This window comes from Ranitomeya imitator, chromosome 5 (genome assembly GCF_032444005.1).
Source record: "Ranitomeya imitator isolate aRanImi1 chromosome 5, aRanImi1.pri, whole genome shotgun sequence".
In the NCBI taxonomy this organism is placed as follows: domain Eukaryota; kingdom Metazoa; phylum Chordata; class Amphibia; order Anura; family Dendrobatidae; genus Ranitomeya; species Ranitomeya imitator.
In genome coordinates, this window is record NC_091286.1 from 102,063,758 (window position 1) to 102,088,868 (window position 25,111).

General features: G+C 44.9%; 1 protein-coding gene across 2 annotated transcripts in view; it reads right to left on the bottom strand.

Moving 5' to 3' along the window:
• Window positions 1–25,111, bottom strand: part of ABHD12 (abhydrolase domain containing 12, lysophospholipase) — a 191,445-nt gene that overhangs the window by 21,831 nt on the left and 144,503 nt on the right. For both annotated transcript variants that reach the window (XM_069768982.1, XM_069768981.1), the window contains exon 6: window positions 16,694–16,739. In XM_069768982.1, the coding sequence (XP_069625083.1) occupies window positions 16,694–16,739 (46 nt within the window). The remainder of the gene's footprint in view (window positions 1–16,693; window positions 16,740–25,111) is intronic.

A 25,111-nucleotide genomic window follows, 5' to 3' on the forward strand; every position in this document is an offset into this window, starting at 1 on the left:
AAACCATGTGGAAAATGGTAAGCTCCACATTGGGGAAAAAAAATCCTTCCCGACTCCACATAAGGCAATCAGACTGGTTCCCTGGATCAACACCCTATCAAGGAATGTAGTGTATATAACCTGTAACATGATGCTTTTCAAGAAAGGCATCCAGTCCCCTCTTAAATTTTTTTTAATTTAAATAGATTTTTATTAAGAATAAACGTAAACATTACATTTTCCTCCACATTTCAATATGTTACATACAAAGTTTTCCAATTTTAGAAACCCCCAACATTCCCAACAAAACCCACCCCCCCCAAAGGACAGCTCATCTCCATTAAACCTTTTTTATCAAGATCAAGATATTAATAAACGTTAAAACCACTAGACTCCCTTGAGACGGCCAAGACATCTAGCAGTTCTCACCAATCAGAGGTCCATAGCTTCCAACTCCCTTTACCCAACTATCCCAGCTCAAGCCATGGAGACCACATTTTAGTAAACGTTTCTGTTTTTCCGCGTCTCTTGTAAACCCCCTTTTCCAACTTTAGACCGTGTTTTACATATTGAAGGAATTCCCCTCTCGCAGGCGGTTCCTCCGGGGGCAGCACGGTGGCGCAGTGGTTAGCACTGCAGCCTTGCAGCGCTGGAGTCCTGGGTTCTAATCCCACCCAGGACAACATCTGCAAAGAGTTTGTATGTTCTCTCCGTGTTTGCGTGGGTTTCCTCCGGGTACTCCGGTTTCCTCCCACATTCCAAAGACATACCGATAGGGAACCTAGATTGTGAGCCCCATCGGGGACAGTGATGATAATGTGTGCAAACTGTAAAGCGCTGCGGAATATGTTAGCGCTATATAAAAATAAAGATTATTATTAATCCAGTTCCGTGCTATCACTTTCCGAGCCATATATAATAGCCTGGCAATTGCCATCTTCCAGGTGTTGTCCACTCCAATTTCATCCACATATCCCAATAAGCACACTATCGGATCTCTCGGAACCCTACATCTATACGCTCCTTCCACACGACTCAGAACCACCAACCAAAAAGCAGCCAGTCTAGGACACGTCCACATCATATGATATATTCCTGCATTCTCAATCCCACACCTCGGGCACTCAGAGTCGGCACGCAACCCCGCTCTGTGCAAAACTTCAGGAGATTTATAGACTCTGTGCAAGATATAGAGCTGCGATAGCCTATACGGCTCACTTAATGATATTCGCGGAACCCACTCCAAAACCGATTCCCAGGATTCATTCTCCACCGGGCCCAGATCCCTCTCCCACTTGAATCTCGCCTTTATAGGAAAATCTAACAGATACGTATGCAGTAGGTCATTATACAGGGTGGAAATAACTCCCCTTGTAGTCCCGTCGCCACACACATATTCCAATACTATATCCTCTTGAATCTTGATGTCAGCACCCTTATTTTGAGCTCCAAAGGCATGTCTCATCTGCGCATACTGATATTCCCCTGTGGACCTCAGTCCAAACTCTGCCTGTAATTGGGAAAAGGATTTTAACACTCGTTGTTGGACTATCTGACATACATAGCAAATTCCTTTAGCCTGCCACTCTGTCAGAACCCCCAGAGCAGCAAACTCCCTTAAGTTATTGTTAGACCATATCGGTGTAAATCTGGTTAACCCTGTAACCCCCCGAATCTGCCTCAGTTTGTTCCACAATTTACGTATCAAGAACAGGGTTGTATATAATTTTCCCAAAGCTCCCAAGGAGCCATCCTCCAAACATTGTACCACCGGACGTCGGTTTGTCACCCCCTCCATCAAGTGTTGTACCGCACTGGAGGACGCCTCTCGTGCCCAGCCCTTCAAGTGCTGACTCTGGGCTGCAAGAAAATATACTTCAGGGTTGGGCAAAGCCAAACCACCATCTTCCTTGGGTCGCTGAAGCGTCTCCAGGCTAATACGTGGATACTTCCTCCCCCATATCAAACTTCTAAAGAGGGCATTAATCTGTCGAAATTTCCCAGGCGGGATCCAAATTGGTGCATTATGTAGAACATATAGGATTTTAGGCATTAGAACCATTTTAATAAGATTAACCCTACCAACCACCGACAAGTGTAACTTATTCCAAGCATCTACTTTTGCCTTGAGCACACCCATAATAGGAGTCAGATTCCTATGTAAAAACTTCGTAACTGGGACCGAAATCCATATCCCAAGGTATTTAAAATGAGATACCACCTTAAGCTGCCCCTCACCCACAGGCTCACTCACATTCTCTCCCACGCAGTCTACCTTGAGCAGAACCGATTTACCCCAGTTGATCGTTAGCCCCGATAAGGAACCAAATCTCTCAATAATCTCAATGGCCCCTCTCAGGGAATCATCCGGGTCAGCCAGAAAGAGCAAAACATCATCCGCATATAACGCTATCTTTTCCTCAACCCTCCCATACCTAAACTCAGGGACCCCATCAGATTGTCGAATCTTGGCGGCCAGGGGTTCCACAGCTAGAGCAAACAAAAGAGGCGAAAGCGGACATCCCTGTCTAGTGCCTCTAGCCAACTTTATAGGCTGAGATAGTTCCCCGTTTACTCTGATTCTAGCCGTCGGCAACGAATACAACAGCTGAATCCAAGCCACAAACTGCGGTCCAATACCCATACACTTCAACACCTGCCAGAGATATCCCCACTCTACACTGTCAAACGCCTTATGGGCATCCAAGGACGCAATACCCCTCTTAAATTTTAGTAATGAATCACTCATTACAACATCATACGGCAGAGAGTTCCATAGTCTCACCGCTCTTACAGTAAAGAATCCGCATCTGTTATTATGCTTAAACCTTCTTTCCTCCAGATGTAGAGGATGCCCCCTTGTCCCCGTCTCAGGTCTATGAGTAAAAAGGTCATTAGAAAGGTCTTTGTACTGTCCCATCATATTTATACATTAAAATAAGATCACCCCATAGCCTTCATTTTTCCAACCTAAATAGCCCCAAGTGCAATAACCTATCTTGGTATTGCAGACCTCCCAGTCCTCTAATAACCTTGGTCGCTCTTTTCTGCACCCGCTCCAGTTCAGCTATGTCTTTCTTATACACCGGAGACCAGAACTGTACACAGTATTCTAAGTGTGGTCGCACTAGTGACTTGTATAGAGGTAAAATTATGTTCTCCTCATGAGCATCTATGCCTCTTTTAATGCATCCCATTATTTTATTAGCCTTTGCAGCAGCTGCCTGACACTGGCCACTAAATGTGAGTTTGTCGTCCACCCATACCCCCAGGTCTTTTTCATTGACTGTTTTGCCTAGTGTTTTTCAATTAAGCACATGATTATACAGCTCATTTGCCATTTATCAGCCCAAGCTTCTAGTTTACATAAATCCTCCTGCAATATAAAATTGTCATCCTCTGGATTGATTACCCTGCAGAGTTTAGTGTCATCTGCAAATATTGAAACACTACTCTGTATGCCCTCTACAAGGTCATTAATAAATATGTTTAAAAGAAGAGGGCCCAATACTGACCCCTGTGGTACCCCACTGCTAACTGTGACCCAGTCCGAGTGTGCTCCATTGATTACCACCCTTTGTTTCCTATCCCAGAGCCAGCTCTATGGAGGACAATGCAGGACCCATTATACTATATGGAAGACACTTCAGGGCCCATTATACTGTATGGAGGACAATGCAGGGCCCATTATATTGTATGGAGGACAATGCAAGGCCCATTATACTGTATGGAGGACAATGTAGGGCCCATAATACTGTATGGAGGACAATGCAGGGCTCATTATACTGTATGTAGCACTATGTGGAGCCATTATACTGTATGGAGGACAATGCAAGGCCCATTATACTGTATGGAGGACAATGCAGAGCCCATTACACTGTATGGAGGACAATGTAGGACCCATTACACTGTATGGAGGACAATGCAGGACCCATTACACTGTATGGAGGACAATGCAGGACCCATTATACTGTATGGAGGACAATGCAGGACCCATTATACTGTATGGGGGACACTTCAGGGCCCATTATACTGTATGGGGGACAATGCAGGGCCCATTATACTGTATGGAAGACAATGCAGGGCCCATTATACTGTATGGAAGACAATGCAGGGCCCATAATACTGTGTGGAGGACAATGCAAGACCCATTACACTGTATGGAGGACAATGCAGGGCCCATTACACTGCATGGAGGACAATGCAGGACCCATTACACTGTATGGAGGACAATGCAGGACCCATTACACTGTATGGAGGACAATGCAGGACCCATTACACTGTATGGAGGACAATGCAGGACCCATTATACTGTATGGAGAACAATGCAGGGCCCATTATACTGTATGGAGGACACTGCAGGGCCCATTATACTATATGGAGGACACTGCACTGCAGGGTCCATTATACTGTATGGAGGACTATGTGAGGCCATAATAATGTATAGGGGACTATGTGGGGTCTATTATACTGTGTGAAGGGCTGTGTGGGGACTACAGGTGGGAAATGATAACAGTAGGGTCATTATACAGCGCATGTGTGGGTACTGTGGAGAAATTCCCTGTGGGGGTGTCTTACTGTGTTTGGGGAGCACTTGATGGCATCATACTTTATCTGCATTATTCAAGATATTTTATCCTTTGTTATTACTCATTTAAATTAGGCCATGTGCTTTTTACTGCTCTTACATAACATTATTTTTTTCCAATATACTAAAATCTATTAATTAAAATGGACTTTGTTGGTGGGACATCCCTTTAAGTTTGTTTCCATATGAAAAGGTTCATCGTTATAATTGATAAAGAAAAACTTCTTCGATTGTAGACTTTTTTTTTGTAAATATGAAGACTGACTCGCAACTTCATCCAAGCTTTTTTTTTTAACTTTAGGTCTTTGGTGTATTTGGAGTTTGACATTCATTGCCAATATTATGCTGCTCTCAGATTACATAGGAAACCTTGTCGACAGATGTCCTCTAAGTTTGAGAATATCTAATATTTTATAAATTAGACACACATACTTTTTCTTTTCTGTGCCTCTCCATTCTTGAGATGTGGCCTCCTCTTCTCTGTTTATAAATCTTGACATTTTTTCCAACTCTGATTTGTTTTCAAAATGACTCTCAGAAAAAAAAACAAAAAAACTTGATGACCACACCCACTTGGTTAAAGAGACTATTTCTATTCAGGGAAGAGGATGCCATATCTCAGTAATGGAGAGGCTCTGGAACAAAAGAAATACGGTAATGCTCTGGGGCGGGCTGGGCCATGGGGCAGGGGGGCAATTGCCCCCTGGGCTGGTCTCCTAGTTGCAGCTTTGGGCCGTTCAGCCAAATATTACTTTAGAAGCCGCACTGTCCCTTTATTTGCTCTTCCCAACAAGCAGCATTATGCTGATTGGTGGAGCAGAGGTCACTCAAGGGTGCAATGTCCTTCCAGCTCTCTGATTGGTGGAGAAGCCGTCCCTAGAGGCTGTACTGTATTTTTCCTGCTCCCTCAGTGTGTGCTCCCTTACCCAATCGGAGAGCAGGAAGCAGACCGTGCAGCTCTGCTGAGGAGATGCCGGCTGCCCCACACACCATGTGTAAAAACCTTCATGCAGAAGTGTGAGTAGCTGCAGGCAATCATGAAGGCTTCTGGTAAGGGGTCTCTTTGATTCTTAGTTGTTTGGGGGATGCATGGTTGAAACTCAGCTCGAGGGGAGCTGTCGGGGTACATATCTGTGGGGCAGGCAGAAACAGGAGTGGAATTTTCTGTATGTCTCATTCTGTGTGATTAAATGCAGTCTCAAGTCCACAATTCAGTGTATTCCTTTGTATGTTTGTGTGCATGGTGACATGTGTATGTGTACATGCGTGTATATGTGGTAAAATGTGTGAGTATATGTGGTGATATGTGTACATTTGCGTCTGTGTGTGCGAACTGTGTATATTCGCAACCGTGTACGTGGTGATATGTGTGCGTGGTGACCTGTGTGTATGAGTGTGTACATAGTGACATGAGTGTGTATGTGGTGATGTGGGTGTGAATGTGTACGTGGGGACGTATGTATGAGTGTGTGCATGGTGACCTGTGTGTGTACATGGTGACCTGTGTGTGTACATGGTGACCTGTGTGTGTACATGGTGACCTGTGTGTGTATGAGTGGGTACGTGGTGACCTGTGTGTGTATGCGGTGACTGGAGTGTGTGCATGGTGACCTGTGTGTGTACATGGTGACCTGTGTGTGTACATGGTGACCTGTGTGTGTACATGGTGACCTGTGTGTGTATGAGTGGGTACGTGGTGACCTGTGTGTGTATGCGGTGACCGGAGTGTGTGCATGGTGACCTGTGTGTGTATGAGTGTGCACATAGTGACATGAGTGTGTATGTGGTGACATATGTATCTGTGTATATATGGTGACATGAGTGGGTACATGGTGACTTGTGTGTGTATGAGTGGGTACGTGGTGACCTGTGTGTGTATGCGGTGACCTGAATGTGTACGTGGTGACCTGTGTGTGTATGAGTGTATACGTGGTGACATGAGTGTGTACGTGGTGACCTGTGTGTGTATGAGTGTGTACATGGTGATCTGTGTGTGTGTACGTTGTGACATGAGTGTGTACGTGGTGACCTGTGTGTGTATGTGTGTACGTGGTGATCTGTGTGTGTACGTTGTGACATGAGTGTGTACGTGGTGACCTGTGTGTGTACGTTGTGACATGAGTGTGTACGTGGTGATCTGTGTGTGTACGTTGTGACATGAGTGTGTACGTGGTGACCTGTGTGTGTATGAGTGTATACGTTGTGACATGAGTGTGTACGTGGTGACCTGTGTGTGTATGAGTGTATACGTTGTGACATGAGTGTGTACGTGGTGACCTGTGTGTGTATGAGTGTATACATTGTGACATGAGTGTGTACGTGGTGACCTGAGTGTGTATGAGTGTACGTGGTGACCTGTGTGTGTATGAGTGTGTACTTTGGGACATGAGTGTGTACGTGGTGACCTGTGTGTTTATGAGTCTGTACGTTGTGACATGAGTGTGTACGTGGTGACCTGTGTGTGTATGAGTGTGTATGTGGTGATCTGTATGTGTACGTTGTGACATGAGTGTGTACGTGGTGACCTGTGTGTGTATGAGTGTACGTGGTGACCTGAGTGTGTATGAGTGTATACGTTGTGACATGAGTGTGTACGTGGTGATCTGTGTGTGTATGAGTGTGTACGTTGTGACATGAGTGTGTACGTGGTGACCTGAGTGTGTATGAGTGTGTACGTTGTGACATGAGTGTGTACGTGGTGACCCGTGTGTATGAGTGTGTACGTTGTGACATGAGTGTGTACGTGGTGACCCGTGTGTATGAGTGTGTACGTTGTGACATGAGTGTGTACGTTGTGACATGAGTGTGTACGTGGTGACCTGAGTGTGTATGAGTGTATACGTTGTGACATGAGTGTGTACGTGGTGATCTGTGTGTGTATGAGTGTGTACGTTGTGACATGAGTGTGTACGTGGTGACCTGAGTGTGTATGAGTGTATACGTTGTGACATGAGTGTGTACGTGGTGACCTGAGTGTGTATGAGTGTATATGTTGTGACATGAGTGTGTACGTGGTGATCTGTGTGTGTATGAGTGTATACGTTGTGACATGAGTGTGTACGTGGTGACCTGAGTGTGTATGAGTGTATATGTTGTGACATGAGTGTGTACGTGGTGACCTGAGTGTGTATGAGTGTATACGTTGTGACATGAGTGTGTACGTGGTGACCTGAGTGTGTATGAGTGTATATGTTGTGACATGAGTGTGTACGTGGTGACCTGTGTGTGTATGAGTGTATACGTTGTGACATGAGTATGAGTGTACGTGGTGACCTGAGCCATCACTCTGTATACTCAGAGCGGTGACTGAACCCGTGCCGGCGCTTCTCCCACCCTGTGACTGAAACCCGAACGCTGGAGGGGAAAAAAAATAATTTTCTCCCACACAGTGTTCGGCTGAGGCTACTTTCACACATCAGGTGTTTGCTTTCAGACACAATCCGTCAACTGTTGAAAAAAATGGATCTGTCGCAAATTGTGAAAAACTGATGAGACAGATCTGTTTTTTTTTTGCCGGATCCTTCTAGGTGATCCGGCATCCTAAGCCATCCGTCGCAATCCATCGCTAATAAAAGTGTATGAGAAAAAAACTGATCCGGTGGCAATTGTTGCCAGATCCGTTTTTTTTTTCAAAATTCTCCGGATTGTGCCTGACGGCAAAAAACTTACCATATGTGTGAAAGTAGCCTAAGTGTGGGCACTGGGCAGATTAGTAACACTATTAATATGCAGATAATTCCCATAGCTGTAGGTTAAGAGTGTTTTTCTGCAGTCAGGCTATGTTTGCGCAGTCAGGAATCCCTGCCCGTTGGTCGCAGCGGGGACCCCACTCCACCCAAAGCGCTGCCCACTGTTGTACGCACGGTAATTCCGGATGTGTTCATTGAACAAATGCGGAATCACCTCATCGTATTCATAGACTGTGTTATTTATCTTGCGGAGACTGAGCGTCTCCGCAAGATAAATAGACATGCTGCGGTCTATAAAGACGCGCCGCATGTCCGGTTATGCAGGGCCGCCGGATGCAGCCCTGCACGCATTCATAAAATCCCCTCCACTATGTTGTAACATCTGGACACTCCGGATTGGACGCTGCTGCTGTACGCAGCGTCCAATCCGCAGCAAAAACTGAAGAAATCTGGACAGTGGAAACATACCCTTAGAGATAGCTAGAGAGTAGTGATGAGCGAACATGCTCGGGTAGTCTCTGAGTATTTTGGGCATGCTCGTAGATTATGTTTGTGTCCACGTAGCTGCATTTTTTGCGGCTGCTAGACAGCCTGAATACATGTGGGGATTCCCTAACAAACAGGCAACCCCTGCATGTGTTTAGGTTGTCTAACAGCCGCAAATCATGCAGCTATGGGGACACAAACATAATCTATGAGCACGCCCAAGATACCATGCTCACTATATAATGCTCCATACAGTATAATGGGCACCACAGAGTGCTCCATACATAATGAGCCGCATATATTGCTCCATACGGAATTGACCCCGTATAATACTCCATACAGTATAGTGAGCCACATATAATTCTCCACACAGTATATGATGGGCCCCATCTATTGCTCCATATATAATGGGCCTCATATAATGCTCCATACAGTATATTATCGGCCCCATACAGTATACTGAGTCCCATATATTGCTCCATACAGAATGGTCCCATATAATACTCCTTACAAAAGGGTCCCATATAATACTCCATACAGAATAGGCCCATATAATGCTCCTTACAGAATGGGTCCCATATAATACTCCATACAGAATGGGTCCCATATAATGCTCCAAAAATAATTGGCCCCATATAATGCTCCATATATAATTGGCCATATAAAATGCTCCATATATAATTAGTCCCATAAGATGCTTCATATATTATTGGCCCCATATACTGCTCCATATTGAATTGGCCCCATATAATGCTCCCTATAGAATTGGCTTCATAAGATGCTCCCTATATTATTGGCCCCATAAGATGCTCCATATAGAATTAGCCACATATAATGCTCCATATATGGGTCCCTTCTGATGGTCCCCATATATTGCTCCAAATATAAAAAAAATGAAATACTCACCTCTCGTTGCTTGTCGCTGCTCTGCTCTGGACTCCTCAGCGTCGGCGTCTTCCTGCTCTCTGTGCAGCGACTGCTCAGGCAGAGGGTGCTCACTGGTGACGTCATTGCGCCCTCTGACCTGAACGTCACAGAGGATGGAAGACACTGCAGCGCTGGAACCGGGAGAGGTAAGTATTGCAAGTGTCGGGGCCCGGAGCAGGCGGGGGGTCCACTCGCGGGGGCCGGCACTATAGCGCGCCAGTGTCCCCGACAGCGAGTGGGCCCCCTGCCTGTTCAGGGCCAGCCCTCCACAGTGGAACAACATATTCAGTTATTTCTACGCCCATTGGCTCCAATGACGGTCGGAGAATATTGCAAATACAATATTTGCCGCTGATCATAATCGGAACTGAATTTTGAAAAGTTCGCTCAACTCTACTAAAAAGGCCATTTAAGTTTAGTATGTATGAAATGGTTTCTTATCAGTAGCACCTCGGATGCGCAATACTCACGCTGAATGGTATGTGAGACCTTAGACTCCTTAACATAAAGATGGACCACCACTCCTGGGCCAGTGCTTTGTGTTTGCCCCCCAGGCTAAAATTTGCCAGTCAGCCCCTGGTAATGCTAGATTCAGGGGAACAGCATAATTTACACCAGGTAAAAAACAACAAAAATAACATATGAAAGGCCTCTTATAGCGGTGTACAAACAAATAATTTTTTTAATAGAATTTAGGGAGCAAACAACGGCTATCACCATGTGCGAGTCCTCACCTTTATTTAGGATTGTGACAAATTAGCATTGCTGTGACCCAAAATATGGTGGAAAATACTAATCCATAACCATGATTGTGTACCTCGTTGTAAAACAAATTGGAAAGCAGCGACCATTATTAATATCATTGATATACACAAGGGACAGCCACCCCCATAATACTGCACAAACAGCCATGGAAACTACCAGGTCATATTCTGCTATGATGACAACCAAATACTCTGTGAAGAAAACTGAGGAGTTTTGCGCCTTAACATGCTGCCATCTCATAAACCTCGTCTCCCGGTAGGCCCTGTACACCAGGGGCGGGCTGGGAGAAGTAATGACCGCGCAGCCTGCGGGGCTGGTGGCTCTCCTGTCCTCGCAGCATGCTGCCATCTCATAAACCTCGTCTCCCGGTAGGGCCTGTACACCAGGGGTGGGCTGGGATTAGTAATGACCGCGCAGCTTGCGGGGCTGGTGGCTCTCCTGTCCTCGCAGCATGCTGCCATCTCATAAACCTCATCTCCCGGTAGGGCCTGTACACCAGGGGCGGGCTGGGAGCAGTAATGACCGCGCAGCCTGCGGGGCTGGTGGCTCCCCTGTCCTCGCAGCATGCTGCCATCTCATAAACCTCGTCTCCCGGTAGGGCCTGTACACCAGGGGCGGGCTGGGAGCAGTAATGACCGCGCAGCCTGCGGGGCTGGTGGCTCTCCTGTCCTCGCAGCATGCTGTCATCTCAAACCTCGTCTCCCGGTAGGGCCTGTACACCAGGGGCGGGCTGGGAGCAGTAATGACCGCGCAGCCTGCGGGGCTGGTGGCTCTCCTGTCCTCGCAGCATGCTGCCATCTCATAAACCTCGTCTTCCGGTAGGGCCTGTACACCAGGGGCGGGCTGGGAGCAGTAATGACCGCGCAGCCTGCGGGGCTGGTGGCTCTCCTGTCCTCGCAGCATGCTGCCATCTCATAAACCTCGTCTCCCGGTAGGGCCTGTACACCAGGGGCGGGCTAGGAGCAGTAATGACCGCGCAGCCTGCGGGGCTGGTGGCTCTCCTGTCCTTGCAGCAAGCCTTCTTATTAGGATGCCAACGTGCGCCCACACCAGTTCTCTTCTTACAGACGGCGATTGTGAACCAATTGGCTCCATGTATTCTCCCAGACTCCCCTACACCATACCAGTAATGATGTTCTGACATGAAAGTATAAAGTACAGCGGAAATATTGTAGAAAAAAAATGATTAGAACAATCTACAGCGTTCATTATGGATGATGTTTAGGAGAGGAACAGCTTCATTTTGCTCTGATTTTCTGCACGTGAGTGACCTGATAGATGAGCTGCGGTCTATGGAGAAGGTCGCGTTCTTATCCAGGAGTCATGTACTGGGCCACCTTGTCTCTAGGGAATGACAATATGCTCCATCAGCAGGGCAGTCACCGCGGATCTGTACATCTGGCCTAGACATAGTTACATGACTTGGAGGATTTCTCTCGTTGCCATTTTATTCCTCATCTTATCTTCTCTCTCAAGTCGGAGGGGATTCACCGAGTGCAATGCCCCCAAATATTGTAAAACTTCTAAGGCCATGTTCACACAGTGCGTTTTTTACCGCGGAACCGCGGCGGTTTTGCCGCTGCGGTTCCGCAGCTGTTTTCCATGCAGGGTACAGTACACTGTACCCTATGGAAAACAGGACACACTGTGCACATGGTCCGGAAATTGTAAAAAAAAAGCCGCGCTGAATAGCTCCCGGAAAAAAGAAGGAGCATGTCAATTCTTCTTCCTGAACCGCAGCGGTTCTGCACCCATAGACCTCCATTGTGAGGTCAAAATCGCAGTAAAACCCGCAGATCAAAAATATATCTGCGGGTTTTACTGCGATTTGATGTGCAGAACCGCTGCAGCAGGAAGTGCGGGGGAGCGGGCGGAAGTGCGTGGGCGGAGTGTGGCTGCCCCCCCGTGCTCCGATCCCGCCCCCCCGTGCTCCGATGCCCACCCCCCCGTGCTCCGATGCCCCCCCCCCCAGTGCTCCGATGCCCCCCCCCGTGCCCTAATCTCCCCCCCTTATACTTACCCGGCGTCCCGGTGTCCGTCCGGCCGTCTTCTCCCTGGGCGCCGCCATCTTGCAAAATGGCGGGCGCATGCGCAGTGCGCCCGCCGAATCTGCCGGCCGGCAGATTCGCTCCAAAGTGCATTTTGATCACTGAGATATAACCTATCTCAGTGATCAAAATAAAAAAATAGTAAATGACACCCCCCCCACTTTGTCACCCCCATTGGTAGGGACAATAAAAAAATTAAGAATTTTTTTTTTTTTTTTTTTCACTAAGGTTAGAATAGGGTTAGGGTTAGGGGTAGGGTTAGGGGTAGGGTTAGGGTTAGGGGTAGGGTTAGGGGTTGGGGTAGGGTTAGGGGTAGGGTTAGGGGTAGGGTTAGGGGTAGGGTTAGGGGTAGGGGTAGGGTTAGGGTATTTTCAGCCATTTTAGCCCTAAAAAGCTTCCTAGGAAACACACAGTAAAAAAAGGATAAAAAAACGCATCAAAAAATGCATCAAAAACGCATCAAAAAAGGACAAAAAAAGGACCTGCGTTTTCTGCCAAGAGCTGCAGTTTTTTAAAAAAAACTGTCCTGAAAAAAAAAGGATGGAAATCCTGAACGTGTGAACATACCCTAATGGTCTAAAGGACTACAAGCGTTCTCCAAAATGTATTTTTTGTTTTTTTGGGATATTACTTATGCTGCTTTGCATATATATAACTTTATATCCATTTTCATCACTGTCTCCATTGGGGCTCACAAGATAAATTCCCTATCAGTATGTCTTTGGACACGGGGAGAACATATCCTTACAGATGTTGTCCTTGGTGGGATTTGAACCCAGTGCTGCCCACAGATATTCCATCGATATCCCATCCTTAGAACGAGTCATGAATGAGAAGACTTCACAGCTACCTCCATACAACTGCAGCATTGCCCAACACTACAGCTCAGTCCTTTGAAAAAGCTGCAGTACCAGCGACAGCCACACTTATACAGAGGTCACTGTGCTGGATACTGCGGTGCCATTAAACACTGCTGGCATATCCTAAGCTATCTTTAAAGGGAGTCTGTCAGCAGGGTGTTGCTATGAAATCTGAGTGCTGCATAATGTAGGGGCAGAGCCGGATTCCAGCAATGTGTCACTTATGGGGGGCTGCTTGGTGCAGTTTTGATAAAGTCCTAGTTTTCTTTCTGTAGATGTAGCAGTGTTGAGAAAGCGGAGCTGCTCATAACCCATCTACACCACCGAATGGCAGCGAGATGACAATATACAGTGTACACAGGAAGCTGCCAATCAGTGGTGGGGACGGGGTTACACAGATTAGCTGGACTGTCTTGCACATGACCCTAAGGGTACCGTCACACAGTGGCATTTTGATCGCTACGACGGCACGATTCGTCACGCTCCAGCATCGTAACAATATCGCTCCAGCGTCGTAGACTGCTGTCACACTTTGCAATGTACGACGCTGGAGCGATAATTTCATGACGTATGTGCGATGTAGAAGCCGTTGGTTACTATGCGCACATCGTATACAATATCGTGCACACCTTTGTTACACCATGCGATCATGCCGCCACAGCGGGACACTAGACGACGAAAGAAAGTTTCAAACGATCTGCTACGACGTACGATTCTCAGTGGGGTCCTTGATCGCAGGAGCGTGTCAGACACAGCGAGATCGCTGGAATGTCACGGATATATCGCTGGAACGTCACAAATCGTGCCGTCGTAGCGATCAAAATGCCACTGTGTGACGGTACCCTTAGTCCTGCAGTGATAATCACCTGACAAACTGTGAGCAAGCGACATTGCTGAAATCAGGTTCTCCGCCCCTACATTATGCTGCTCTCAGATTACACAGCACAGATTAACAGAGTCCCTTTAGTACAGCCAATACATGTAATATCCCTTTAACACATTCTAATGAGAATCATCTTCTCTCGGGCTCCTGACAACATACGGTGCGGATATAAGGCACATTATTCTGACATGCAAAGGAAGATACTAAGATTTCTTCCCTCCCAGATTTATACGATTTCATGAGAAAAGTCTGCGTGCCTTCATACAACATCAGAGGCCTATGGAGGTATAGTTCAGCCCCATAACACAAAGTATAGGACTATGCAAGAGGAAAACTAACTTAAAGGGGTGGTCAAGGTCTGCAGTCACTTTATGCGACTTCTGAATCCTTACAGTGAGCACACAGTACACCGTCAGTATTCAGAGCGGGCAGTCCTAGGACCATAAGTGTGCCATGTGCATACTTCCTGCCACATTCGGACTAGACGCTCAATTCACTTGTGTTAAGCGAGGCAGAATACGTCACATCGGCACATATAGGCAAACTTCATTTGCAGTCACATGACCTCCCGTTCTCACCTGCTACACTGGAGAATCCTGACAGCATGCGGCGCAGTCACATAAAAGTCTGCAGTCATTCTAGCAGAAGCCTAGACAACCCCTTTAAGATCTAAGAGTTTATCTGCGGTGCTGCCCAGTTATGATAAGATGTCAATACTTTCATAGTCCTAATGTCTCAGTTCTGTTCTCAGGAGACAGAGAAGCCCCTTCCAGTAACTACTTAGGTGCAGTGGGAAGCAATAACTGGCAGCAGGGTCCTCTCTGATGCCAGCCAGTAGGGCAGGGTGAGGGCTGTATAGCACGGCTGGCACCCATTGGAGATGGCATGGCCACAGCTTCTGTGATGTCAAAGTGATGTGCTATTAAATCAGATTTTTGTGAACAACCCACTTACCATCATTTATGAACAGGCGTACAAAATGGCCGTCTAATGCCAAATCATGATTTAGAGCCATAACCAAGGTTTCATAACAATGTTTCTTCCACACAGATGCAGATTTATTTTTTAATTCATGTGTGGAATTCACAATATGGCACCTGTCTTCTAGTAATCTGATGCATCATTTGTTCTACAACATATAGTCACACCAGTAGTTTCATTTGTAAACTTATCCTGACTAGTGATGAGCGAATGTTCTCTGATAAGGTGTTATCTAAGCATGCTCTGGTGCAAACAGATTGTCTTCAACATGCTCAAAACAAATGTTCGAGTCCCCACAGCTGCATGTCTCGTGGCTGGAACTACTCCTTATGGGTCATTTGCATCAAAGCTGTTCCATCCAGCATGTCCACATGGATATTCCATGGATATTCCATCTCTGAACCCTGCTTATACAGGTACTATACAGATGATCAGGTTTTTAAATACATCAGATAGGGATTATATACATTAGGTAGGACTGCTCTATATGGGTATACCTTGACGATTGGTGAAGCAGCTTAGTATACATTTTTTTGCAAAAAGACGTATCAACTAAATACCCTGTTTTTTCCATCTTTTGACTAGCACTTGCTTATTACTGTGATTTTTTTTTACAACAGAGTATTTTTGACCTCACTGTGCTCTTTTGTGTCTTCAAGTTTCTTGGTGGTGTGTGAACAGGTTCCTACAGACTTGTTCAATGTGCAAGTAGCCCATGTGTTTCTGGTTCTATAATTGTTCTCTTGTTTCTACAAGACTAGGGAGTCCACCACTCCTTATGGGTCATTTGCATCAAAGCTGTTCCATCCAGCATGTCCACATGGATATTCCATCTCTGAACCCTGCTTATACAGGTACTATACAGATGATCAGGTTTTTAAATACATCAGATAGGGATTATATACATTAGGTAGGACTGCTCTATATGGGTATACCTTGACGATTGGTGGAGCAGCTTAGTATACATTTTTTTGCAAAAAGACGTATCAACTAAATACCCTGTTTTTTCCATCTTTTGACTAGCACTTGCTTATTACTGTGATTTTTTTTACAACAGTATTTTTTACCTCACTGTGCTCTTTTGTGTCTTCATGTCTCGTGGCTGATAGAAAGCCGCAGGGATTGCCTAACAAACAGCCGTGAGACATGCTGACAAGGGGACTCCAACATATATTCGCTCATTACTAATCCTGATGGGTTCCTTTTAAGTATCATTTACAAAAAGTGCTTATGACAGAGCACATGACAAAAAAAAAGAAAAAAAAAAGAAAAAGGTCTCTCTGGCTTTTTTTCCCCCTGGTAATCAGAATCAGTTTTTTTTTCATGTAATTCTCAGAACAGAAAAGAGGAAACATGTGATTTAGATTTGTGCTTTGCAGATTACAGGACCAGACTTCAAATCTCTCAACCACAGAGTCTAAAATGTCAGATCCTGGTGTTTATTGGAATTTGTAACACATTAACACCGAAGAATAGCAGTCTCTCACCTCTGTAGTCAAATGAGATGACATGGTAGCCCAAAGAGCTCAGCACCTAAAATGGGAAACAAGCACAGAAAATAGGATATAAAAAACATTTTATTTAGACAATTTACCGATAAATTATCTTTTATTCCATTTTTAATTTTATTGTTGTAATTAAATCTCAAAAGCAAGTAAACAAATTATATGTTCACTGAAAGAACATCTGCTGCACATTTATCATCTGGAGTCCTCAGTTCTGTGCTAGTCAGTCTCTCAATATTTTTGTTTATAGCAGTCAAGGTTCTGGTCTTAAGATACAGATCAATAAATCCCTTGCAAAATCATAGATTTAAAAAAATTCTAGCGGACTGCCTGCAGTCACCACTAGAGGGAGCTGAAGAGCCCAAAGCATACAGGTTTTCTAGTCTATTCAATAGACAGTATAATGAATGTGCAGTTGGCATGTAAGCTCCCTCTAGTGGTAGCTGCATATACCAGCAGATTCTCTTTTAAAAGGGAATTTCTAAACAGGTTTTTGCCACCTAATATTATACTGACAGCTGTATAATGTAGAGACACAGACCCCAATTCCAGCAATGTGTCACTTACTGGGCTGCTTGCTGGAGTTTTGTAAAAAACAAAAACACTGTTTTATCAGTAGGTTATCACTAGAGGATTAGTAAACCTGCAGCCCTGTAGTCCTCCATATTTATAGGCTTTGAATAACCCCACCCCTACCTCTTACTGGCAGCACTCTGTGTTCGCTGTGCATAGGCAGAAAGCTGCCTATCAGTGATGTGGGTGGGGATACACAGTGCTCAGCATTCAGAGAAATGGCAGATCTGCAGCAGAGAAAACAGATTTAAATCAAAACTACAACCAGCAGCCCAGTAAGTGATATATCACTGTAATCTGGGTCTCTGCCGCTGCATCATACTGCTATGAGATGCCTTCGGAAAAACCCAGTGCCAGATTCCCTTTAAATGTACATAATCTATGTACAGTACTGTACAAAAGTTTTATGCAGATGTGGGGAAAACAATGTTGCAAGTATGAATGCTTTCAAAAATGTTGTAGCAGGTTTTTTTTTTATCCATTAACAATATGCAAAGTGAATGGACAAAAGAGAAATGTAAATTAAATCAATATATTTGGTGCCTTCAAAACCGCTTCAGTCCTTCAAGGCCAAAAAGCACAAAGTCAGGGGTTCTGTAGGATTGTCGTCAAGTGTACGAGCAAACGATCATACACAGAGATGAGGATCATTTTCCTGTGGAACAAGTCCCGATACATTAACTATTTTACGGTAGGAAACAAGAGTGACGCTGAGCAGAAATGTGCGTTTTTTGGATTTTTCACATTATTTTAAACACAGATCTGACAAAGTGGGAGGGTCGACCCCTGATCGCCAAATCCGGAACCTCATATTCTAGCCCACCCCGACATTACAAACGTGTGAAAAACACCAGTCTTGATACATTGGGGATATAGTCATTACCAGAAACAGTTGAGGAGAAGGCTTAACCCCTTAAGCCCCAAGGGTGGTTTGCAAGTTAATGACCGGGCCAATTTTTACAATTCTGACCACTGTCCCTTTATGAGGTTATAACTCTGGAACGCTTCAATGGATCCTGGTGATTCTGACATTGTTTTCTCGTGACATATTGTACTTCATGACAATGGTAAAAATTCTTTGATAGTACCTGCGTTTATTTGTGAAAAAAAACGGAAATTTGGCGAAAATTATGAAAATTTCGCAATTTTCCAACTTTGAATTTTTATGCAATTAAATCACAGAGATATGTCACACAAAATACTTAATAAGTAACATTTCCCACATGTCTACTTTACATCAGCACAATTTTGGAACCAAAATTTTTTTTTGTTAGGGAGTTATAAGGGTTAAAAGTAATTTAAAGCAATTTCTCATTTCTACAACACCATTTTATTTTAGGGACCACATCTCATTTGAAGTCATTTTGAGGGGTCTATATGATAGAAAATACCCAAGTGTGACACCATTCTAAAAACTACACCCCTCAAGGTGCTCAAAACCATATTCAAGAAGTTTATTAACCCTTCTGGTGCTTCACAGGAATTTTTTTAATGTTTAAATAGAAATGAACATTTAACTTTTTTTCACAAAAAATTTAATTCAGCTCCAATTTGTTTTATTTTACCAAGGGTAACAGGAGAAAATGGACCCCAAACATTGTTGTACAATTTGTCCTGAGTATGTCAATACCCCACATGTGGGGGTAAACCACTGTTTGGGCGCATGGCAGAGCTCGGAAGCGAAGGAGTGCCATTTGACTTTTCAATGCAAAATTGACTGGAATTGAGATGGGACGCCATGTTTCGTTTGGAGAGCCCCTGATGTGGCTAAACATTGAAACCCCCCCACAAGTGACACCATTTTGGAAAGTAGACCCCCTAAGGAACTTATCTAGAGGTGTGGTGAGCACTTTGACCCACCAAGTGCTTCACAGAAGTTTATAATGTAGAACCGTAAAAATAAAAAATCATATTTTTTCACAAAAATTATCTTTTCGCCCCCAATTTTTTATTTTCCCAAGGGTAAGAGAAGAAATTGGACCCCAAAAGTTGTTGTACAATTTGTCCTGAGTACGCTGATAGCCCATATGTGGGGGTAAACCACTGTTTGGGCGGATGGGAGAGCTCGGAAGGGAAGGAGCGCCGTTTGACTTTTCAATGCAAAATTGACAGGAATTGAGATGGGACGCCATGTTGCGTTTGAAGAGCCACTGATGTGCCTAAACATTGAAACCCCCCACAAGTGACACCATTTTGGAAAGTAGACCCCCTAAGGAACTTATCTAGAGGTGTGGTGAGCACTTTGACCCACCAAGTGCTTCACAGAAGTTTATAATGTAGAACCGTAAAAATAAAAAATCATATTTTTTCACAAAAATTATCTTTTCGCCCCCAATTTTTTATTTTCCCAAGGGTAAGAGAAGAAATTGGACCCCAAAAGTTGTTGTACAATTTGTCCTGAGTACGCTGATAGCGCATATGTGGGGGTAAACCACTGTTTGGGCGGATGGGAGAGCTCGGAAGGGAAGGAGCGCCGTTTGACTTTTCAATGCAAAATTGACTGGAATTGAGATGGGACGCCATGTTTCGTTTGGAGAGCCCCTGATGTGGCTAAACATTGAAACCCCCCCACAAGTGACACCATTTTGGAAAGTAGACCCCCTAAGGAACTTATCTAGAGGTGTGGTGAGCACTTTGACCCACCAAGTGCTTCACAGAAGTTTATAATGCAGAGCCGTAAAAATAAAACAAAAATTTTTTCCCACAAAAATTATTTTTTAGCCCCCAGTTTTGTATTTTCCCGAGGGTAACAGGAGAAATTCGACCCCACAATTTGTTGTCCAATTTGTCCTGAGTGCGCTGATACCCCATATGTGGGGGGGAACCACTGTTTGGGCGCATGGGAGGGCTCGGAAGGGAAGGAGCTCCATTTGGAATGACGACTTAGATGGAATGGTCTGCAGGTGTCACATTGCATTTGCAGAGCCCCTAATGTACCTAAACAGTAGAAACCTCCCACAAGTGACACCATTTTGGAAACTAGACCCCCTAAGGAACTCATCTAGATGTGTTGTGATAGCTTTGAACCCCCAAGTGTTTCACTACAGTTTGTAACGCAGAGCCGTGAAAATAAAAAAAAAAATCTTTCCCCCCAAAATAATTTTTTAGCCCCCAGTTTTGTATTTTCCCGAGGGTAAGAGGAGAAATTCGACCCCAAAAGTTGTTGTCCAATTTGTCCTGAGTACGCTGATACCCCGTATGTTGGGGGAAACCACCGTTTGAGCGCATGGCAGAGCTCGGAAGGGAAGGAGCGCCATTTGGAATGCAGACTTAGATGGAATGGTCTGCAGACGTCACATTGCGTTTGCAGAACCCCTAATGTACCTAAACAGTAGAAACCCCCCACAAGTGACCCCATATTGGAAACTAGACCCCCCAGGGAACTAATCTAGATGTGTTGTGAGAACTTTGAACCCCCAAGTGTTTCACTACAGTTTATAACGCAGAGCTGTGAAAATAAAAAATCTTTTTTTTTTCCACAAAAAATATGTTTTAGCCCCGAGTTTTGTATTTTCCCAAGGGTAACAGGAGAAATTGGACCCCAAAAATTGTTGTCCTATTTGTCCTGAGTACGCTGATACCCCATATGTTGGAGTAAACCCCTGTTTGGGCACACGGGAGAGCTCGGAAGGGAAGAAGCACTGTTTTACTTTTTCAACGCAGAATTGGCTGGAATTGAGATCGGACGCCATGTCGCGTTTGGAGAGCCCCTGATGTGCCTAAACAGTGGAAACCCCACAATTATAACTGAAACCCTAATCCAAACACATCCCTAACCCTAATCACACCTCTAACCCAGACACACCCCTAACCCTAATCCCAACCCTATTCCCAACCGTAAATGTAATCTAAACCCTAACTGTAACTTTAGCCCCAACCCAAACTGTAGCCCTAGCCCTAACCCTAATCCTAACCCTAGCCCTAGCCCTAACCCTAGCCCTAACCCTAGCCCTAGCCCTAACCCTAGCCCTAACTCTAACCCTAGCCCTAATGGGAAAATGGAAATAAATACATTTTTTTAATTTTTCCCTAACTAAGGGGGTGATGAAGGGGGGTTTGATTTACTTTTATAGCGGGTTTTTTAGCGGATTTTTATGATTGGCAGCCGTCACACACTGAAAGACGCTTTTTATTGCAAAAAATATTTTTTGCGTTACCACATTTTGAGAGCTATAATTTTTCTATATTTTGGTCCACAGAGTCATGTGAGGTCTTGTTTTTTGCGGGACGAGTTGACGTTTTTATTGGTAACATTTTCGGGCACGTGACATTTTTTGATCGCTTTTTATTCCGATTTTTGTGAGGCAGAATGACCAAAAACCAGCTATTCATGAATTTCTTTTGGGGGAGGCGTTTATACCGTTCTGCGTTTGGTAAAATTGATAAAGCAGTTTTATTCTTCGGGTCAGTACGATTACAGCGACACCTCATTTATATCATTTTTTTATGTTTTGGCGCTTTTATACGATAAAAACTATTTTATAGAAAAAATAATTATTTTGGCATCGCTTTATTCTCAGGACTATAACTTTTTTATTTTTTTGCTGATGATGCTGTATGGCGGCTCGTTTTTTGCGGGACAAGATGACGTTTTCAGCGGTACCATGGTTATTTATATCTGTCTTTTTGATCGCGTGTTATTCCACTTTTTGTTCGGCGGTATGATAATAAAGCGTTGTTTTTTGCCTCGTTTTTTTTTTTTTTTTCTTACGGTGTTTACTGAAGGGGTTAACTAGTGGGCCAGTTTTATAGGTCGGGCCGTTACGGACGCGGCGATACTAAATATGTGTACTTTTATTGTTTTTTTTTTTTTTTATTTAGATAAAGAAATGTATTTATGGGAATAATATATATATTTTTTTTCATTATTTTGGAATATTTTTTTTATTTTTTTTTTACACATTTGAAAATTTTTTTTTTTACTTTTTTACTTTGTCCCAGGGGGGGACATCACAGATCGGTGATCTGACAGTTTGCACAGCACTCTGTCAGATCACCGATCTGTGAGCAGTGCAGGCTGCTTCACAGTGCCTGCTCTGAGCAGGCTCTGTGAAGCCACCTCCCTCCCTGCAGGACCCGGATCCGCGGCCATCTTGGATCCGGGGCTTGAGCAGGGAGGGAGGGAGGTAAGACCCTGATGTGATGTGATCGCGTTGCTGCGGGGGGCTCAGGGAAGCCCGCAGGGAGCCCCCTCCCTGCGCGGTGCTTCCCTGCACCGCCGGCACATCGCGATCATCTTTGATCGCGGTGTGCCAGGGGTTAATGTGCCGGGGGCGGTCCGTGACCGCTCCTGGCACATAGTGTCGGATGTCAGCTGCGATAGGCAGCTGACACCCGGCCGCGATCGGCGGCGCTCCCCCGTCCATGGTCATAGGGGCCCACCCCACATGGACGGGATAGTACGTCCGATGTCAGAAAGGGGTTAAAGGGCAGAAATCATCAGAAAAATGGCCCATTGATTAAATATGGTTTTTAGGCTTTAAAAAAAAAAAAAAAAAAGTTTTGCAATTTTCACACCGGCTAATGGGGCTTTTTACACCAACATCCTGCAGTCCTGTAAGAGAGAGCACATGTATATAGTCACAATGGTCAGATCCGGACCCTGAGTATTGAACCATGTAATGAGGGTGTGGAAGGGAGAGGGAGCAGCGACGTTGCCCATTGTGATTGCTGGATCCTTTGTCATCAGCTGCCTATAGCGGTGTTACCCGTCACTGTAACCCTGCCTCTACCGGAAAGAAAACTCTTCAGGAAATGACAGGAAGTAGAAGTCTAAAAAAAAAAAAAAAAAAAACAAAAAACCCTACAGGCCATTGTGAAAATTGCAAATTTGATTTTTTTATTACAAATAAATACAAATATGAAAAACAGTCAAACATTTTTAAAAAATACTTGTAAAACAAACACCTGATTTAAATAATAAGTCATTTTCTGATTAAGGCTATGTTCACACGTTCAGGATATCTCGCAGAAAATTCCTGAAAAAAACCAGACACTTTCTGCAAGAAATCCGCAAGAAAACCGCATGCGTTTTTGCTGCGGTTTTTTCCGGACACTTCCCAATGCATTTTGTAGTGGGAAATCCGCAAAAAAAGCGCAAAATTAATTGACATGCTGCGGTTTTTACCGCGATGCGGAAAAAAACGCATCATGTGCACAAAACATGTGGAATTCATTCTAAATGATGGGATGCTTATTGTATGCGGTTTTATAGCGTTTTTATCGGGGAAAAACACGAAAACGTGTGCACACAGCCTAAAGCTTCCCTTTAAAACTAGCTGATGGACAGCTAATCTCTGCTACAAAAGGTGAGGTTCAAAACAAAAGAGCAATCCATGGAGTAACCATGAACCACCAAATAAAAAAAAAAACAGTAAATCTTAATGAAAACACTTAAAAATACATGACATTCTAGTGAGGTCTCATACAGGAGCACACGAGCATGCTCAGATAACACCTTATCCCAGCACGTTTGCTCATCACTACTTATGACAAATTAGTTATTTATACTCTATAGGACAGACAGATAGGACAGGGTTAGATCCTAGCACTGGAGGTCCAGATGATGTGCAGCTGGCTAGCTATGACTAGAGCCTGGCCCTTTGTTCATTTGTTGGTCAGTCAGCTGGGGAAAGCTGAGGAGTGTGTGTTGGAGCTGGTGAGTGACCAGCAAATGTGTGAGCTGTCTGGGAGGTGAACGCTTCTCAGTGGTAGTGAAGCCAGTGTTGATTTACAGACTGTGCCTGTGACAACTAAGGCCCGTGCTGTAGTGCGAGTACAACCGTGTTAATGTAAGCCCCCCCGCTCAAGCCATAAAGCAGTATAGTGGGGGTCTCATGTCCTCATAGACCCTGCTCTGTCCATTTTATTGGGAACTATTTTATGCATTTTTATGATGTTATTGTAATGTCAGAATCTGTGGTAGATTCGTGACAATCTGGTTTCAACCAGTTTTTGAGCGGCAAGTTTGCTGAATTCTCATTGGTGGAGAGCGTTTTTGGCGGTCTTTTTTCAAATATTTAACCTGACTGGCGGTTCTGAGCGCCTCAGTTGCTGACGCAAGATCAAAGAAGAGATACCGCGCTGTCATGGAGAAGCTTATGCAGGAGTTTCTAGCCAGGGCCGGGGGTGAAAACGGTCTGGATTGGTTAAAAAGCTGTCTGGCTATGAGTCCCGTGCCGTCAGCCTCCGAAGCCATTCCTCCCCCTCCGGTTCCGGAGCCCCTTCCCCCGTCGCCAAGCCCTGTACCTGCCGCTGTGACTGATTCAAGCTCCGGAACTCGTCCCAGGAAGTCTAGGTCTGTGCCGTCTGCAGCTGCGGGTTCTGCGACTCCCAGGCGTAGCGCTCGGGACGCCGGTAAGAAGCCGCGTCGCTGCACCTCAGACAAATCCCGCAGCCCGGCACGAGATCTCAGCCGGTGTCCTCAGCGTGAACTTTCGCCGTCATATGAAGGAGCCGGAAGGTCAGGTGAGGGGCAGGGCCGTAAAAGCGCCGCGGTCCCCTCCTCTTCTCGCTCCAGAGCGGCCATCTTTGCTCCGGAACAGCAAGGAAGGCCGGCTCCAGCTGTTGCTACACAGTCCTCCTCCGAAGAAGATGATCCTCAAGCAAATTCTCTCAGAGAGCCGCGCTCGCCTATTATAGTGGGCTTGAGCGCAAGTGGCTCTGGAGAGCGACGCCGAGACGTTCTGCATTCAAAGGGTGAGTTAACTAACTTCCCTTTTCCTCACAATGAATTGAAGGAACTTATTAAATCGGTTATATGTGAGACCATGGGTAATGTGGGTCTCCCTTCTCCTTTAGTATCTGCTAGCATTTCTTTACCTTCAG